This window comes from Pseudorasbora parva, chromosome 9, assembly GCF_024679245.1.
Source record: "Pseudorasbora parva isolate DD20220531a chromosome 9, ASM2467924v1, whole genome shotgun sequence".
NCBI lineage: Eukaryota > Metazoa > Chordata > Actinopteri > Cypriniformes > Gobionidae > Pseudorasbora > Pseudorasbora parva.
Window position 1 is genome coordinate 9553774 of NC_090180.1, and position 20311 is coordinate 9574084.

Below are 20311 nucleotides of genomic sequence, written 5' to 3' on the forward strand. Positions count from 1 at the left end.
GCCGTGAGCACCAGCTCATTTGCATATAAAGGGACACACAAAAAACGCACGGTTTTGCTCACCCTCGAAAAATGACAATTTTAACATGCTATAAAAAATTATCTGTGGGGTAATTTTGAGCTAAAACTATACACACACACACACACACACACACACACACACACACACACACACACACACACACACACACACACACACACACACACACACACACACACACACACACACACACAAATTTTGTTTGTTTTATTTTATTTATATAGTTAAGGCCAATAATTGTATCACAACGTCTGAGAAAATATTTGCCTTAATTAGATTTGTTTTATCTGTTTAAATCGTTAATTAAAATAAATAATATCATAATTTTATTTTAAAAGTTATTAAAGAACTGTTGCTGTTCCGAATCAGCGTCACCTTACTACCATTCCTAATATGCATTTGTTCACACATACAGGTGCTGGTCATATAATTAGAATATCATCAAAAAGTTGATTGATTTCACTACTTCAATTCAAAAAGTGAAACTTGTATATTATATTAATTCATTACACACAGACTGATATATTTAAAATGTTTATTTCTCTTAATTTTGATGATTATAACTGACGACTGAGGAAAATTCAAAAATTCATTATCGCAGAAAATTAGAATATTGTGAAAAGGTTCAATTGAAGACATCTGGTGCCACACTCGAATCAGCTAATAAACTTAAAACACCTGCAAAGGACTTTAAATGGTCTCTCAGTCTAGTTCTGTAGGCTACACTATCATGGGGAAGTCTGCTGACTTGACAGATGTCCAAAAGATGACCATTGACACCTTGCACAAGGAGGGCAAGACACATAAGGTCATTGCAAAAGAGGCTGGCTGTTCACAGAGCTCTGTGTCCAAGCACATCAATAGAGAGGCGAAGGGAAGGAAAATATGTGGTAGAAAGAAAGTGTACAAGCAATAGATAACCGCACCCTGGAGAGGATTGTGAAACAAAACCCATTCAAAAATGTGGCGGAGATTCACAAAGAGTGGACTGCAGCTGGAGGCAGTGCTTCAAGAACCACTACCCACAGACGTATGCAAGAAATGGGTTTCAGCGGTCGCATTCCTTGTGTCAAGCCACTCTTGAACAAACATCGTCAAAAGCGCCTTGCCTGGGCTAAAGACAAAAAGTACTGCTGAGCACTAAATTTTTCATTTCCTTTGACAATAAGGGTCCCATAATGAGGAGAGGAGAGGAGAGGAGAGGAGAGGAGAGGAGAGGAGAGGAGAGGAGAGGAGAGGAGAGGAGAGGAGAGGAGAGGCATTCAATCCATGTTGCTTGAGGTCCAGTGTAAAGTTTCCACAGTCAGTGATGGTTTGGGGTGCCATGTCATCTGCTGGTGTTGGTCCACTGTGTTTTCTGAGGTCCAAGGTCAACGCAGTCGTATACCAGGACGTTTTAGAGCACTTCCTGCAGCTGACCAACTTTATGGAGATGCAGATTTCATTTTCCAACAGGACATGGCACCTGCACACATGCGATGATATGCCAGACCCAACAATGCAGAAGAGCTGAAGGCCATTATCAGAACAACCTGCTCTCATAACACCTGCAGTGCCACAGACTGATCGACTCCATGCTACACCTCAAAGTGCGGCACACGCTCATACTTTTCATGTTCATACTTTTCAGTTGGCCAATATTTCTGAAAATCCTTTCTTTGTATTGGTCTTAAGTAATATTTAAATTTTCTGAGATACTGAATTTGGGATTTTCCTTAGTTATCCGTTATAATCATCCAAATTAAAATAAATAAACATTTTAAATATCAGTCTGTGTGTAGGAAATGAATATAATATACAAGTTTCACTTTTGGAATTAAATGAGTGAAATAAATCAACTTTTTGATGATATTCTAATTATAGCCTATGACCATCACCTGTAAGTTACTCCTCGAATCTGTAGAACCATAGGCTGTAGAACAGACGAGGACCCGCGCGCTCCAGATGTGCGTGTTCACTACGCCCACGCGCCCGGACGCGCGCACGCAGCAGCGTCTCATTGAACCAGAGCGGAGCTCAGGAGGAGAGAAACATGGCGACCTCGAATAATCCGCGAAAATTCAGCGAGAAGATCGCGTTACACAACCAGAAGCAAGCGGAAGAGACAGCTGCGTTCGAGGAGGTGATGAAAGACCTGAGTATTACTCGGGCGGCCCGTGTAAGTGTGTCTGTTTTCTCTCTTATGACAGCATTCATTAGCAGCTCGAGCTGCTGGGCAGAATTTATGTTGATACGACACGCACGGAACTCGCCTGTCTGGACGTAAACAATAACAAACGCCCCTCTCCGGTGCTCGGTTATCTCTAGCTTTAATAATTAGATTGCCTTCCAATGGACGCTGTTGCGATATTTGATAATAACAGACGGTCACGACGAGGCCTTATAAAAGTTGCCATGCTCACATCTGCAGTGTATGAGTGTGAATGGATTGAGCATGTGTGTGTTTTGACAGCCAAATTACGGTCCCTCGCAATTATAGCTGGACTGTAATCAAGGCCATATCCAGTGCTTGATGCATTTCAGCATTTAATTTCAGGTGTAATTCCTTTCTAAAGGGCTAAACTTTAATGTTTGTATATGTTTTTACATGCTCTCAATGAATAATGTAGCAATAAACAACAGTGTATCTGCTCAGTTCAGCATTATTGCACTGTGCCAAAAATAAGGACTCCTTATTTTTATGATTATACAGACAATGCCGGCACTGCTTTACTAACATACTATCCAAGATTTAGACTAAATACAAATTATTTCAAAGTGATGCTCACAACTGTTTTGTTTTGGTTTTGTTGTTTGTTTTTCTTGTTGCCGTTTAATTGTAGGTGTTTCCAAAAATATATAAAATCTGCAGTATATTATGCATGATAACATTTACATGTGCAGTGCTATGTATTAATTGTGCCTTTTTATTGCTGATAAACAATATAAACTTTGACAGCCAATCAGAACTGCTCGTTTGGCTCAAGCATTTAAAGTGGAAGGCAACACAACTTCAGAAAGTGCTTATAATCCGAACATTAATAAATGTATGTTGGTGTTGTGGACATAGTTATGGTTATTGTTACACGATTTTCTTTCTTATAATTGAAAGTAGCCTCTTTTTCAATTAGGACATTTTTCAAATAAGAAACTCCTAGATGTTTTACAGCAGAGCTGTTTTACTTTAATCAGCATCTCACAGTTTTATTGGTTGGTTGTTTTCTTTCTTGCAGTTACAGTTACAGAAGACCCAGTATTTACAGCTCGGTCAGAACCGAGGACAGTACTATGGCGGCTCTTTGCCAAATGTCAATCAAATTGGAAACACCACCATGGACCTTCCCTTTCAGGTAAGGTCAGGAGCATGTGGTATTGAGTATCTGTGGAATGCGAGTTGTGTATGGAAATGTTTGTTTAAAATAGATTTCACAATTCTCCCACAATTCTAAATAGTCAACTAAGCTAAACAACATGTCATTTTCTAGAGGTCCTGACAAAATGTTAATTGATGCAGTCTATTTAAAAAAATAATGCTTTAAAAAAAATTTCAGGGACATGACAAAAACATTTTTCACAGGCTCTTGTCACCACCAACTAGTGTACCAATGTAATTGATACAATCTTTAGTTGAAGCAACAAAGTTACTTTCAAAAGGGGATTTACAAAATTTTGATTGCTACTGTAGATGTCAGTGTTTATATCCAATATAAACTTTTATCCCATTTCTGTGGTTTAATTTGAATATTTCTAACTCAGAAATAGTAGTTAAAAAGCCTGTTTGTGAAGCTGTTTCATCATACCTATACACAGGACCTAAAATTAACACTCCAAATGCGAGTAAAAATCGGTGTAGGCAAGTATGTGAAATGGTGTCAATCGCCAGTTGGCTGGTGACATTTTTATGAATTCTAACGATGCAAAATTGTGAGAACGTGAACAATGCTTGGGACAGTTGACAGGGCAGTGCTACACCATCACACACGTTTAAGCCATTCAAATTTAAATATTCTAGGCAAGTTTAAGAAGACACGACTCCGTTCATTTCACAAGTTAGTTTTAGACCTTGCATATACATGACAACCATTCTGTCTGCCTCAGCGACAGCACCAACGCATATTTGAATGTTCGCTGTGATCGTACTTATAAAAGGTTCAATAGACAGCTGAATCGTTGTCATTTAGGAATAAATGACAAAATGTTGCATGGGTGTTTGAAGATCGTAATTAACGATTAATCGTCCAGCTCTATTCATGTTTGTTGTTTTTTTCAGACTCCTTTTCAGAATTCAGTATTGGACACAAATAGAACGACTCGCCACCATGGATTGGTGGACAGGGTCTATCGGGACAGGAATCGCATCACGTCGCCACACCGCAGACCCCTCTCTGTGGACAAACATGGACGTCAAATATCCTTGATGAGTCTAGTCATGAATGCAGACAGAATTATTGCACTGCAGTGCTTTGCTCTGCATGGCATACAAAACATATTTGCTTAATTTCTGTGATTTACTTATACTGACATTATGAAGTCCTTAATGCTGAATCTCACATTGATAGCTGTCCATATGCCTCTGTGTATCTGTCACCCCCACCTGATACCAGCTGGAGGAGGTGAGAGTTTATACTCACACAGTCTGTTTGCATGTGCTTAAGATTGTACATATTGTATGTACAAGACTAACAAGTCAGATAGCTGTTAAAATTGCATGTCAACAATTCTTCTTCATAGCTCTGTGATATCTCAAATAATAAACTCAGATCGTATATAGTTGTTATTTAATATTGTAACTTTTAAGTTGTTCAATGGGGCTATATGTAGATTTCAGAAACCCTTGTTTTTAGTGACACCGTGGCCGTTAAGTGAACTGCAGTCATACAATTATTGCTCGTGCTCGCACTCGTGCTCATTTAACATACAAGAGAGACTGAACGTGATTCAAGGCCTCTATATACTCACAGCTAAATTCTTTTTCGTTCTTCGCTTGGAAGTAAAAAGTTAAATGCAGAAATACCTTTGCATCTATATACTGTTATCTGGTATTTAGATGCTGTCCAGGCTGCTGAGAATTACTTTTCGATGAATATGCTGTGCACTTTCCTCTCAATAACAGAATAAATACAACAAAATATGACAGTGGTGAGGAATAAAGGTTTTAATAAAGCATCTGAACATAGCGACAGATGATGTTATTGAAATTGCACTGTAATGATAGTTTGAATGTAAAGCATGTTTGAGACTATATAGATCTGGCTATTTGAGACTACAGTTTCAGTGAATCCCTTTTATTTGCATTACACATGACAGAAAAGTTCTAAGCTCAAGCATTATCCTGAACATTGTGTAAGCATTAATTTCATGCGTCATAGAATGGATGAGAGGCTCTCTCAAAACAACATAGGAAGTCAGGGGAAGGTTTTTTAAAAAGGGATAGTTCACCCAAAAATTAAAATTAGCCCATGCTTTAGTCAACCTTAAATCATCCTAGGTGTATATGACCTTCATCTTTCAGACGAATACAATCAGAGTTACGTTAAAAAAATGTTCTGGCTTTTCCAAATTTTATAACGGCTGTTTCTGTTTTAAAGTCCATCAAAGTGCATCTATCCATCTTAATAAAAACATCATACAATACAAATGACATAGGACGCTTCGGTGAGAATATGCTAGTTCTCGCGAGAACCAAGTTTTGTTTTGCTATATCCTCTGCACTTCCGTGTTCGTCACCAGAATCTATGCTAAGTCTGCGTCCTATGCTGTGGAACGCCAGTCTCTCTTGAACATACGTATGACAATTAGCGGAAGTTAGAGATTACAGTTTGTAAAGTTTTAAATATGGAAGTTTTTCTTGCACAAATGCTTCGCTTCTCTTCAGAAGGGCTTTATTAACCCCCAGAGGAGCCATGTGGAGCACTTTTATGATGGATAGATGCACTTTTATGGACTTCAAAACAGAAACAGCCATTCACTGCCATTATAAAGCTTGAAAGAGCCAGGACATTTTTTAATAATATAACTCGGATGTAATTGTCTGAAAGAAGAATGTTAGATACACCTAGGATGACTTGAGGGTGAGTAAATCATGGGCTAATTTTCATTTTTGGGTGAACTATCCCTTTAAATTTCATTACAAGCGGTTCATATATTGGCAATACAAAAAAAGATAAAAAAGATTAGCATTTCAAACTCTTACATATAGTCCCTTTAATTGTAAGTTACGTTATTTTTTATGATTTAATTTTTACCATGAATATTACCTTTGATACTAATATTGTAATACAAAATTCCATCCATAATAGCTCCTAAAAGCAGAGAGTATCCACAATATGCTCTGTATGATTTTATTTAATTTTTAAGAATTTGTTTGTTAAAAATATGATGGTATCATTTTTTAAGATATTTTACTAAAAGGTAGTTGGCTTATTTAATGTCAGTCATTATCAAACGTTTGTATATACCTTCTTACCACTATATTATGCATTTGAATCTGCATGTTTTGGTAAAATATAATTTGTAATATTAGTTAGAGGAGATTATTTTACGTCATTTGATTTTTTTTAATTTCTTTGTGCTTGTTCTGAAGGACCAACTCAGACTCTGCCCTGCACCAGAGCACTTTGAACCCAAACTCACAAGATGCATTTGCAGGAGGATCTCAAGATTTGCTGCCAAAACAAGGTTTTTATTTATTTATGATCTATTAAATGATCTAATGCTAGGTTAAAAATTGCAGTGAACTATATCCTGTCTAATGTTCCCCACACTTGTTTCATTCAGTGTATGATTTCGTCCCTCTCTATGTACTAGTTCTTCTTCTTCTGCTTGGAACAGGGGAACCTGAAAGTGACATGGACAAAGAAGGTCAAAAGCTGATATGGGATCACAAAAAGGTACATTTTAAAATAGATTTCTTTACTATGGTTTTCATGTGATCTTTTATCAACAAGTTATGTGTCATTTATCTCATAGAATACTTCACCAAGGCACAAGTCAAACAAAATACCTGGAATCAAGTAAGTGTTTTTCTTTTGAAGCTGGTAGTGTAAAGGATAGTCGAATATAGAAGGACAATGCAATTTGGAGAGTCAAAGGTTCAATTGAGCAAACAATTAACCATGTATTATTCAACTCAACAGCCATCTAGATGTACCTACTCCTTTATAGCAGACTTGTTTTATCATATCAAAATCAGAACAATGGGCTTGTTCTGTTGACATATGTTTATCCCGGTTCCTTTTAACGTCCCTTGTGTCATTTTTTCCCCAGTATATTTCCATCTCCAGATCAGGAAATGACTGCATCTCTAATCCCTGTGGCACACAACACAGGCGGCTCTCTGCCAGACCTGACCAATATCCAGATTCCCCCTCCTCTCCCCACACCTCTGGACCCTGATGACTCCTCGTCCTCTCTCAGTGCCTCCAACAGCACTGGCAACCTGGCCAACACTCACATGGGCCTCACGTCTGCCAACCAAGGTGATTTTTGATTTTTAAGTTGACATTTATGTGATTTAAAGTTATTAAATAGTGAAGATGAGGGTTTTAGGTACTAAGAACTTTTCAGTTTCAGTTGTCATTCTGCTGATAGTGGTGTGTGTGTGTGCGATCTGCGTGTGGTGTGCAAGTTACTGTCTGTATGTGTGTGGGTTACAATGCAGCAGCGCAAAAGGGCGATTTAACACTTGTACTATAAGCTATTTAAAACTTACATTCACCTGATCAATTTTGAGTATCTAGATGGTATAATCAAACATACAGTGGGGCAAAAAGTATTTAGTCAGCCACCATTTGTGCAGGTTGTCCCACTTAAAAAGATGAGAGGCCTGTAATTGTCATTATAGGTACACTTCAACTATGAGAGACAGAATAAGAAAAAAAATCCAGAATATCACATTGTCTGTTTTTTTAAAAAATATTTTATTAGCAAATTATTGTGGAAAATAAGTATTTGGTCAATAACAAAAGTTCACCTCAATACTTTGTTATATAGTCTTTGTTAACAATGACAGAGGTCAAACATTTTCTTTAAGTTGCCACAAGGTTTACACACTGTTACTGGTAGTTTGGCCCATTTTTTGGCCCATCCTGTTATGCCCTCTATTGTCCATGATCAGTGACTAGTCAACGTCAAGCTTAAAGTTTCACGGCAGAGCATTAAAGTAGACTAGTCTGTGCAACCTATAAATCTGACAAGTATATGCATGAGGACAGTAGTTTGCAACCTTTTTGACTCCCCATTGTCCAGTATTCGAAGATCCCCGCCTTGTAGGTTGGGTAAACCATCTAATTACACTGTCTGTAAGCATCTACTATTTCAAATTTAATGATATCATATATGAATAGATTATATATATCTCCCATATATCTCACTGATTAAGATACTATTTATTCAGCATCTGAAGTGTGGCATGTTTTCTCATGTGACATCAGCCCAGTCCACGGTGACAGTGAGCTTTCAGCGCCGGCATGAGAATGTAGTTCCTCTGATCCTTAACACAGACTCCCAGCAGCATCCGAATCTTCAGCAGCTGTCGCCCACACTCTCTCCTCCGCTCTCTCTAGCACAGGTAACTGCTCTAATCAGCTGCTGATAAGGACAGATTTAAGGTGGTGTTACAGAAGGAACATTACTTACTTAGCCGCTAATAGACTGTCTCAATCTGGCCCTGTGGTAAATAGGAGGTGGCGATTGATGCTATGACGCTGGAGCAGCAGTTGGCTCAGTATGCTTTCTTTAGTCAGCCATCCATACAGACGCAGGCTGTGGGTGGGCTTCCTCAGCTCCAGCAGAACACCCAGATGCCACCTGTCTCAGGAAGCCAGACGCAAACCTCTGTGAGCATGGATATTAACACGGTAAGATGACACCTCAGCACTTACCTCCTTAGAGCTGCAGTGGATTTCTAGATATTGAGTCTGTCAATCAGATCATACAGGGCACTAAATGACATTCAAAATAATAACAAATACAGTACAAGTCAAATGTTTGGGCGTAACTACCCATTATACACAAATGTAGAAAACAGCAAAAACAGAGAATGCTTAGTAAAAAAAACCTCTCCTACATTTTAGATTCTTTTAAATCCCTCCCTAGCACACTATTCATTCTCACAATTTTAATTAAAATAATTAGTCAAACTGTCTCACTTGCGAGATGTGACTTTTACGCTTTCTTGTCCATTTAAAATCCATTTAAAAGTCTTAAATAAAAATAACATTAAAAAAAGGAAATTTCCCTTCCATTCAGAAGTTTAGATTTTTTTTTTTTAAAGAAATGTATTCAGCAAGGATGCATTGAATTGATTAAAAGTAATAGACATTTATAATGTTATACAAATACTTCTGTTTGAAATTATTGCTTTTCTTTTATACACTCAACTAATCCTGAAAGTAGTATAAAAAAATGAACAAAAAATATTAAGCAGCTGCTGTTTTTGAAATGTTTCTCTAGCAGCAAATCAGCATTTATACTAATTTCTGGAGGATCATGTGACACTGAAGACTGGAGTAATGATTCTTTGCCATAACAGTAATAATATTTAACAATATTACTGCTTTACCATTTGTTTATGAAATAAATCCAGCCTTGTTGAGCAAAAGATACTTTTTATTTCAAAAACATTTCCTACCTCAAACTTCTGAAAAGTAATGTAGACAAACTTGTATATTTATCTAATCGTACATGTCCAGACTTTTGACTGGTAGTGTAAATTATGAATTTCAACAAGCAGTGTTCTTTCTTTCTCTTTTAAGTTTTAGCTGATGTCTTGATAAAAACATTCTGGCTGAACACTTTAAATGGACAATAATCAGAGACATTGTAGTAAATAGATTTTTGACTAAATTGGGAGCCACAGGCCATACCCTGAGTCAGAGGTCCCCTCCAGGGGGCTCCGTTGGTCTAACTTGGTGTTGTCCCATATAGGCTGCTTCCCTCCAGCAGTACCGCTGTAGGGTGGGTTCTTCAGCCAATCAGTCTCCGACCTCTCCGGTCTCCAATCAAGGCTTCTCTCCAGGGGGCTCGCCTCAAGTAAGGGCGAACCCAGCAGCCACTGCTTCCACCCTGTAGTTTGTTTTGTTTGGAGCCGATCTGGAGCCTGTCCCTTTAAGCTGCTCTGTCTGTCCTAGTCCAGTTGTGTCTCCCAGTCTCTTTGATCCTGGCTGCTTCACTGTGTGTCTGAGCACCACTTAGTCGTTATGTGTATCATGCTGAGTAGCAATATAGGCCAGTTTTAATGTATGCTGTTCTCATTGAAAGTGCCATTGCTGTTACACATCCTTTCACCGGATCATTGTGCATTTTGAGCAAAATTGATGGTTGTGTCAGTTTGACCCAAAAAAGCTCCTTTAAAATGTCTTTTTAAATGAAATGTTAATGCTTTGAATTAGTGATTTGCAGATTTGGACAATGAGCTGTTCAAGACTTAAGACAATTTAAGGCAAAATTAAAATTAAAAAATAGCCAATAATAATGATTTAATGGTTTACCACTTTCGACCAATAGGTAGAAGGTGCTTTGGCCAAACTGATGTAGTGTTATCAGAATGAGGTGACAATGACACATGGAAAGTATGGTGTCAATATGCCAAAGCATTGCAGAGATACAGCATCAAAAGTAATGTTGCTATCATGCCTCAAATTTTCTTCTATCGACACAAAATCCATAACTTTTTGTTGGCACAGTCTGAAGATGATACAATTCGAATTTGGTGCAAATCGAACAATGGTCTAGGACGAGTTTGAAAACGGTTTCTAATGAAAAAACTAAATGGCAGACAGGAAGTTCAGTCAAATATGGCAAATATGGTGTCTATGTACTCAAACTGACACAAGGAATCTATTATAGCCAGATTTATTATAAAATAAAAATTTAATTATAAGCATTATTTTAATACAATTTTTGACCACGAGGTGGCACTGTCTTGAACCTTTTAGAGTACCTTCAGGCCATGGTGCCAATGGCACACACCAAGTATAGTAATAAACACCAATGCATTCATAAAATAGCATTTTATATCATAATAGTGTATTGTAGTAAATGGTCATTTCATGTTTTGTTTAATTATAGCGCAACCAAGATGCACAATCCCACCAATTTTTTTTATGTGAGCCCATATGCGTGTCAAATGTGGTAAAAGTATCATTTAGTTTTGGATTTAAAGACATTTATATTTATATGTATGAAATCCTTAAAAATGACCCATGTTTGGTATTGTTGGACTCTGCAAGGATTCAGGAGTCTAACGAGATGACTCCCAAGAAACCAAGACACTGCATGTTGCCTCAGGTCATGCTTGTGATGACATGTACCAAGTTTGGTTTGAATACAAAAATGCATTGTGGAGATACAGCTAATGTCTATTTTTACAAGCGCTATGTAAAATTAGTTTGTGTTAGTCGAAAACAGTTTGAGGAATCAACTTGAATTCCATCACATTTGGTTGGCATTGTCTGAATAATCTGGTTACATTTTTATGCAAATTGCATAAACTGTCTAAGAGTTCGAAAAAGTCGTTATTTTGGTGGGAAAATTGGCACTAACGAAAATTGTATCATAGGGTTCAATCGAATCGAACAGTTCAACCAGAATCAGAGGAAAAAATTGGGTTTCTAACACTTGCGGTTCTAAAGTTATTAGCATAAATGTGAGTGCAACTTTGGACCGTTGGTGGCACTAAAGGGATTAGAGACTCCAAATTTGCTATGGTAACAGTTAAAGGGGTACTTCAGCGCTAGGAAGATGAATCATTCGAATATACTTCAGGGTATACAAAAGCCAGGGTATACTGATACAAAGCCATATGCTAATCGCTGAAGTAACCCTTTAAGACTGTCCTCTATCTGTGTGCCCTAAGGAACTACGGAATTGGAATGTCATCAGCAGACCTATTCACTAATGCATAGAATCTCTGGACTAATAATATATTTGACGCAAATATTTTTTGCAAATAGTCCCAAAAGGATTATTTCCCAACTAGAATTAGACCCAGAGTTTCATTTACTGTTCTGTTTCTTAATGCTTTATAAAAATAAAATAAAAAAGATATATCCCTCCCCATGTTCAAGACATGGTTATGGCCTTGGCTACCATAGACCCCCATGGAGGAAGAATGATGATAATATACCTCCACACCTTCGATGCTTGGCCCCTAATTCGAGTTTTGTATAGTTCTTTGCATCTTATTTGGTAATTCAGGGGTCTTTAACTCCCTGTATATAGTACCATTAGATATTGAAAAGCATTATTATATATCCTTTTTTTTTGTATCTTTGCTAGCAATCAGCCGAAATCTGTGTCAAAAATAAGGAGAGGGACTCACTCTGAAAAACAAACACTCCACATAGGGCTCTGAGTTGTTTACTTTATTATTATTATAACGTTATGTGTTTTTAAACATGAAGTTATTTAACGGTCTCTTGTGATGCTTTGCAGAATCTCTGCTGTGTGTGTTCATGTGTTTTGAAGGAGGCATGACTTTGGAGACGCTCTGAAGAGAGGGTGGGATCTAGCTAGAAATATAGGGAAAGCTGGCTTGCTACAAGCCTCTCTGAAATTGCCTACAGCAGCTCTAAGATAAAACATTTAATATAAAACTAATTGACTCTAGAAATCAATAATAATGATTAATTTGAAATGGCTCTGCAATCTAAGCATCACAAATTGTGTACAAACATTGTACTACACGTGTGCAACATTGAGTTTTATACAATATGTAGCGTCTTAATCCACTCATGATGCTGAATGAAATAGGCTAAATATCCTGCGATAGTTCTGAATATCACACATAATTAGTCTTTTAGTCACTTTGCCTTTGGCAGTGAACACTGCTCCAGAGTCCACTGACTGCTGCGATGGATTCCACAGTCTGTGTGGCATTTTTTTTTAAGCCGAAAAATTCAGATTTTTACTTTGTAAGTATTCAGTCACAAGTCAGATGGAAAACACAAACATTTAGAGCGGAAATAATGGTGTGCACCCTTTTCTCTAAAAGCCATTACAAAATGATAATCACAGACTGGGCTAAAGAATGTGACTGTAGTGATGGCATTGTGTTTTTGTTTTGTTTTGTTGTTGTTGTAGATACTGGGTTAAGTTTAGCTTTTTGCTTATCTGTCGCTTTTACAAGGTGTTACATTTCCATATAGTACCCTTGCAATATGTTTTTTTGTTTGTTTGAAATTAGCTAAAATGTCTTCGTCAAACATGGTGATACAGAATTGATTGTTGTCATTTTCTTGCATCATGAATTGACACAGAATGTGAATTTTTCATGGATTTAGATCCTTTCATGGGCTAAGTATATTGTGATAGTCAGTGATATGTAGTAATTACCTTTAGCCTTTTCGTGGATGGTTATTTAATAATAATATGTTCTCATTTTAGCACTCGTCCATTCTTGGAAGTGTCTTTGGTGATGCCTTTTACGACCAGCAGCTGTCTCCTCGGCAGACCAGCTCTTTGTCTCAGCAGGTGAGCCCACTATATCCAGTTTAAATAAGTTAAATTGTACTTTAGAAGCCCCTGGCCATGTGTGATTTTTATTTTTTATTTTTTTAAACCATGCACCGTACATATAAAGCTTTAATGTTGTTCTAAATTCATCTAAATATGTGAAGAATGATAGCTAGAAATCTAGACGCACCCTAGCGGCAGCAAATCTAATCTTCCCGCAAGTGTCGTCTAGGAACTCTCAATACCCTTCTGAGCTGTAAACGCCAAACTCTTGCCGGGCCAATCACATCGTGTATAGAGTCGGTGGGCGGGCCGTAATGACGACGGCCGAGTTGCGTTTGCGTGCTTCTAGTAAACACAGAAACTGGCGAACGGCGGTCTTTTGAATCAGCTTTGACCGCAACTCTGGAAGACTTGAAGTTAAGCTTTTCTCTGAGAAAAGAACAAAAAAAAAGCACTGAAGTCATTCTTAACAAGGGAAGATGTGTTCGGAGTTTTGCCGACCGGATACGGTGAATGTTTAATCTATCAACGAGCTCTGTTTCACCTTCGTTGCTCTGATTGGTTGTAGCGCTATCCTATCACGTGCAGAGAGAGTTTGAAAGACAACCGTTTATCCCGCCCCTCGGATTGAGCCCTGTCAATGTTGAGTTTCCAGACCAAACATCTTGATGTGGGTCTGGCTTGTCAGGCTAGAAGAATGAGTCTGTCCAGAAACAATTCTTTCCTTGCCCTTTACATGTACAAGCCACTAGAGGGCAGCTAAAAGCTTTGAGATTGCTTTAAGTGTAGGGTTCCCTGTGAGCTTTTATTTAGTAGTGGCACAGTGAGAAGTGCATGTGCTTATGACACAAAAGAGATGCATTGGGACATAGATTTGAAACCGACCTGCGTCATGTTTTGATCCCATGTTCTCCCCCCCCCCCCCATGCTCCTACCTATTTGGCGTGTTTTACCTACCAATTTTAATTTTATTGAAATGATCACTCACTCCCCCTAAAACAATCTTTCCTCAGACAGTAGCTCAATACTTTGTATTGATAAAAACCCTCAAAATCTCTGACAGCCAGTTGACACACAAACCCGCCTCCCATTACTCACTCATTTAATTTTGCATGTGTAACGGTATAATGGATCTGTGTGTCTGTTGTGTTAGTGACAACAGCCTAATATACCTGCTGTAAAATTATGAGACAATATTAAAAATATACAGCAGTTCATCTCCATGGTATTGATGTCAAAATTGTAGCCAGTAAAAATGCTGAGTGGCTAGCAACTGGAAAAGCACTAGCCACAGTGGCTGGTGAGCAAGATAAAGTTAAGAACTGTATACAGTATATATACAACGATTCTACCTTTCTAAAATTGTGTTGGTCCCCCTTTTGCTGCCTGACCCATTGAGGCATGGGCTCTACTAGACCCCTGAAGGCGTGTTGTGGTATCTGGCACCAAGATGTTAGCAGCAGATCATTTTAAGTCTGTAAATTACGAGATAAGACCTCCATGGATCGGACTTGTTTGTTCAGCACATCCCACGGATGCTCGATTGGCTTGAGATCTGGGGAATGGGTGCGTTATCTTGCTGAAAGAGGCCACAGCCACCAGGGAATACCGTTTCCATGAAAGGGAGTACATGGCCTGCCATAATGCCTAGGTAGGTGGCACGTGAGAAAGTAACGTCCACATGGATGGCAGGACCCAAGGTTTCTTAGCAGAACCAAAGCATCACACTGCCTCCGCTGGCTTCTTCTTTCTTCCCATAGTGCATCCTGGTGCCATGTGTTCCCCAGTTAAAAGATGCACATGCATCCGGACATCCACGTGATGTAAAAGAAAATGTGATTCTTTAGACCAGGCCACCTTCTTCCATTGCTCCGTGGTCCAGTTCTGATGCTCACACAGCGTGGGCACCACTGTTGGCGCTTTCGGCTCTACACAGGGGCAGCACCCTTTTTCAGCCCCATACTCAACAAACTGCTATGCACTGTGTATTCTGAAAACTTTCTATCAGAACCAATACTAACCACTTGAGCAATTTGAGCTACAGTAGCTTGTCTGTTTGATCGGACCGCACACGGGCCAGCCTTCGCTCTCCACGCGCATCAGTGAGCCTTGGCTGCCCCTGACCCTGTTGTTGGTTCACCACTGTTCCTTCCTTGGACCACTTTTAATATATACTGATCACTGCAGACTGGGAACACCCCACAAGAGCTGCAATCGTCTAGCAATCACAACTTGGCCCTTGTAAAACTAATTCAAATCCTTTTGCTTGCCCATTTTTTTCTGCTTCTAACACCTCTACTTTGAAGACAGAATGTTTACTTGCTGCCTAATATATCCCATCCACTAAACGGTATAATAATGTTATAATAATGTAATTCCTTATCTTTGTAAATAAACACTTTAGTTCAAAAGTTTGTGTTTTAGTAAGATTTTCTAAAAGTTTTTGAATGTCTGTCATAAGGATTTATCTGTGAAATAATAATATTATTTTGTTGATTTTCAATAACTTTAACTATTATTGTGATTTATGTCAAAGTATAATTTATTCCTGTGATGGCAAAGCTATTTTTTTTTTTCATTGTGACATTATCTTTTAGAAATCATTCTGATCCTGATTAGCTGCTCAAGAAACATGTCTGATTATTATCAGTTTTGTGCTGCTTTTAATATATATTAAAATTAAAATAAATGAAATGCTACTGCATTTAATTGTTGTTATATACAAAATGTCTTTGTTTTTGGTTTGTGCATATCTGTGATAATGACTGTATTTTATTTTTATCTTAACAGAAGAACTGTATTTGTCTTTCCTTGGATTGTCTCCTTGAACCTTCACTGTATAGTCATTGAATTTGTTTTGATTCCTCAGCTGGAACAGTTCAACATGATTGAGAATTCCATCAGCTCAAACAGTCTGTACAGTGAGGGATCCACTCTAAACTACTCTCAAGCTGCAATGCTCAACCTCACAGGAAGCCACGGCAACCTGCAGGATGCGCAGCAGCTAGGTTACAGCAGCCATGGGAACATCCCCAACATCATTCTCACAGGTATTGCACCTGCCCCAGTTACATATTGCATAATATTGCATGATCCTTGGTTGTGTGTGTGCTGACGATGTCTAGCATCAAAGAGGTTCCTCTGAAACAGGGGTCTCCAACCTTATGTCATTTGACTACATACTTTTTAGCTACTTTTTAAAAATGAAAGTGGCTGAGAGTTACTCATGTTATACAACACTTAAATTTTAAATTACTCTCAAATTAACAACAATCCAAACTGGACTGATTTTTCACTTTGTTCTGAACAAAAATGGCTGCCGCTTATAAAATACTTCATTAGGCATTATATTTTATTAGGAAGGTAAAAGGCAAAGACAGTTGGTTCCCCCTTAGAGACATTATAACATTATTCTTTCATATAATTCCTCTTAGCACTCGGACTTCTGTCACATATAAAAAAACAAAACCTACGATCCATGTTTGTGAAATGGTTGCTGACTTTTCTCAATGCTGGACAGTATTTACTAGCAACTTTTTCAGATTTCGAAAATCAAATACGATTTTAATGATGATTAGAATATGAAACTAATAATTATACTAAAATTTCAGAGCAACTTGAAGCCAAGAGGCTCCAGTTAGTGTATAACGAGCCTTTACTGTTGCTAGTGCTGCAAATTGAGCACTTACATTTGTTTAAAAAGAAAAAAAACTGTCCCATTCCTTATGAAAATAGTATGCTTTTTTTTTACTTTTCTTTGCTTGAATGATTTCTTTACTCATCCTGATGCAAACAAAGTTTTCTAGCTAATATTGCATTGTAGCCATATGAGTGATGACATGCTTGACTGAAAGTTCGACGTCCCGGTAGTTATATTGTTAATGCGTCTGCATGTTGAACCAAATTTTTTAATAAAATCACAGCTGACGTGGCAAATAAATACTTGATTTTGTCTATATTAGCTCACTCAAGTATGTCTTGGCGAGCTACTTGCAATCAGGCCACAAGCTACGGGCAGCATGTTGGAGACCCCTGCTCTTAAAGTTTAGCCTATTATATTAAGCGTCCTCCAAGCCTATCCAAAGAGTTGTCCGACTCCCTAACAGGTGACATGAGCTTTGACGCAGATTCCCAGTTCCCCCTGGATGAGCTGAAAATCGATCCCCTGACACTGGACGGCCTGCACATGCTCAATGATCCAGACATGGTTCTGGCCGACCCTGCAACAGAAGATGCTTTCCGGATGGACAGGCTGTAATCTTTAGGTATATGATGTTCATTTGTTCTTCTTTGAGATCGGTGTGATTTAGGAGGGAGAGAAGCAGCATGTCTGTGGGACACTTGACCCTGTTTCTCAAAGCCCATCTTCTGGGAAGAGATTGCTAAGAATGTTGCCACCGCATGCTAGGGAAAAATGGGAAAGCTGTGCTGCCTCATCTAATGAATCAACCTTTTGAGCAAGCAGCCCATCATTTCTTAGGATAATACACTCACACCTCAGCAATCGTGGTTCCTTTAGCTCTATATGAGAGAATGTGACACTACATACGATTCCTCGTGGTTCAATCATGTGTTCTTCCATTTCATTTTCTGTAGAAGCCCCTCCTGTTCCTGATGCCCACTGTACATGCCTGTTACTTTAATTTTTTTCTTTAAATACAAATATTTATTTATGCACTTTTATACATGCATATACCACCAAAAGCATTGTCATGATCGGATTCATTTTCCTATACAAAGGTTTCTTGCTTGTAAGAGCAGTAATGGTTTAAAAAGGAGTGTTAATCCTCCCCATATTAAGGGCAATCCTCAACAAATTTTACTTTTACACATGAACATTAATGTGCTTCAGTGCAGTCTGAACATATGATTGTAATGTTTTATAGATGTCTAGTTTTGTCTCATCGTGCTCAGATAGCTGTACAGACTACACACTGCTAATGTGGCTCAAATTGATCTGGTTGAAAAGTGTCGAACTGGAAATCCTAATATCAAAAGAGGCATTTTATACACTTTAAAAGGATAGTTCACCCAAAATAGGAAAATCCTGTCATCATTGACTCAACCTGTATGACTTTGACTGTGGAAAACAGAAGATATAAACAACATTTGGACCCCATTAACTTTGATTGTATGGGTACTAGAGAGAGAAAAAAAGGCCACACGTTGACACTTTGTTCAATATATATTTTGTTTCATAAAAAAAAGAAGAAAAGAAAGTCATTCAGGTTCTAAACAACATGAGGTTAACTAGATGATAACAGATCTTTTATCTTTAGGTGAACTATCCATTATCCATTTAAAATGTGCTGTATATGCACAGTTAGTATGCAGAACTTGTTTGTGCCAGTGAAATGGGGGTGTTTTAAATCAAAAGGCTTATATATTCAATGTACGGTATATGTAATTTTACAATATGGCCTATAAGCACAGCCATGGTAACTGGTATAGCCAGAATGATGCTGCAAACTTTAACATTACTTGTAAGTTCCTTCGGTTTACTCGAAAAGAAGCATTAGGACAGTATGTGATCATGGCAATCGTTTGCATATATGTATCAGAACTAGTCACTGTGATAACCAGATTCTGCCTTACACTGAAGATGCAGTTTTTGTCCATTTTGTTCTCTGTAGCTGAAGGTGTTTTCTGGTACTGTAAAAGTTGCTGTTTCTCATGAGGTTGTCCTGACGCACAGTTCTCATTGGTCTTCTGGTGGCCTCGTGATATCAAATGCCCAAAAGGGGAGGTTTACTACTCTTTCTGTTGTTTTCTTTTTTTTTTTTATTTATCCTGTCACATTCATCTTTTTCTCATTTTTCTCAGACTTTTATACTCTAACCACTTTTGTAAGTGTGAGAATTTTGTTTACAAAATTGAAAACATCTTAATGTTTAAATTATTGAAATGTTGAATATATATATATATATATATATATATATATATATATATATATATATATATATATATATATATATATATATATATATATATATATATAATATTATAAGAAATTTTGTTATCCGTGTAAAAGTTCTCTACGTACAAGGGGATAATCGGATTTGGATTAATATCTATGCAAAGCATAATCAAACATACTAGATCACAAAAATACTAAAGAAAAGGCTCAAACAGACATACGGCTTTTACAGCATCTGTGGGTTCTGAGTCTGTGCAGCTGAATTTTACTTGCTACATGGATTTGTTTTGTCTGTTGTCAGCAAAAAGGGAAAAAAACGAGAAACGGTTAATGCATGGAAAACGTTTGGATTCTCCGTAAGGGATTCCTTTTGTAAGGCATCTGATTGCACCGTGTACATTTCCTGTATAAAAAGCATGACCTACATGTGCTTTGTCTCTGACAACTGTTTTCATGAGGATCATGTTCATGTGTTCAAAATGTAAAATAATTGACGGGAAGGATGTGTCAGGTAATCCGTTACTGCTATATTCCTTTACTTGACTGCCTCATCAAAAAGAACAGCATTGCTGAAACCAGAATGTATTTCAACACTTTTTATGTAGGACCAAACATATTACTGAAACTAGCATTATTTTTGTTACTGTGATGTTTGTGTACCTTTCCATGTGTTTAATAGTTGCCCTCTGCATTGTCGTGGCCCCTCCATTTCATTTGCAAGAGGCTGCATTGTAGTTTTGTATTTTGATTTTGCATGTCTGACCATCACAAGTATTGGTGATTGATAAGCTGTGCACTTTTATCTCTTTGATGTTTTATTTTACATCTCTCTGTGTTCTGCATTTGTGAACGTACTACATGAGAACACTTCCTACATTTACTTAGCACTTTAATCGATACCCAGTCCACCCCTCTCCC

General features: G+C 37.8%; 1 protein-coding gene across 4 annotated transcripts; it reads left to right on the forward strand.

Moving 5' to 3' along the window:
* Positions 1–1991: 1991 nt before the first annotated feature.
* Positions 1992–19397, forward strand: crtc1a (CREB regulated transcription coactivator 1a). 4 transcript variants are annotated; one of them, XM_067453776.1, is made up of 14 exons: positions 1992–2197; positions 3252–3368; positions 4289–4426; positions 4570–4631; positions 6602–6696; positions 6826–6908; positions 6988–7031; positions 7285–7496; positions 8520–8587; positions 8700–8876; positions 9946–10050; positions 13405–13491; positions 16346–16526; positions 17583–19397. In XM_067453776.1, exons 1-14 carry the CDS (start codon positions 2072–2074, stop codon positions 17732–17734), a joined length of 1647 nt encoding a protein of 548 aa, XP_067309877.1. In that variant the 5' UTR covers positions 1992–2071; the 3' UTR covers positions 17735–19397. The 4 variants fall into 4 exon arrangements, with proteins under 4 accessions (XP_067309877.1, XP_067309875.1, XP_067309876.1 ...); XM_067453774.1 differs by having other exon boundaries at positions 8451–8587; positions 17583–19396; XM_067453775.1 differs by having other exon boundaries at positions 6850–6908; positions 8451–8587; positions 17583–19395.
* The last annotated feature ends 914 nt before the right edge of the window (positions 19398–20311 follow it).

What these genes read in the sequence shown, in the direction of transcription:
- crtc1a (XM_067453774.1), top strand. Translation starts at nt 2,072, where the DNA reads ATGGCGACCTCGAATAATCCGCGAAAATTCAGCGAGAAGATCGCGTTA. An exon ending in TGATATGGGATCACAAAAAG is followed by an intron (nt 6,909 to 6,987) that starts GTACATTTTAAA and finishes TTTATCTCATAG; the next exon opens with AATACTTCACCAAGGCACAA. An exon ending in CCCCAACATCATTCTCACAG is followed by an intron (nt 16,527 to 17,582) that starts GTATTGCACCTG and finishes ACTCCCTAACAG; the next exon opens with GTGACATGAGCTTTGACGCA.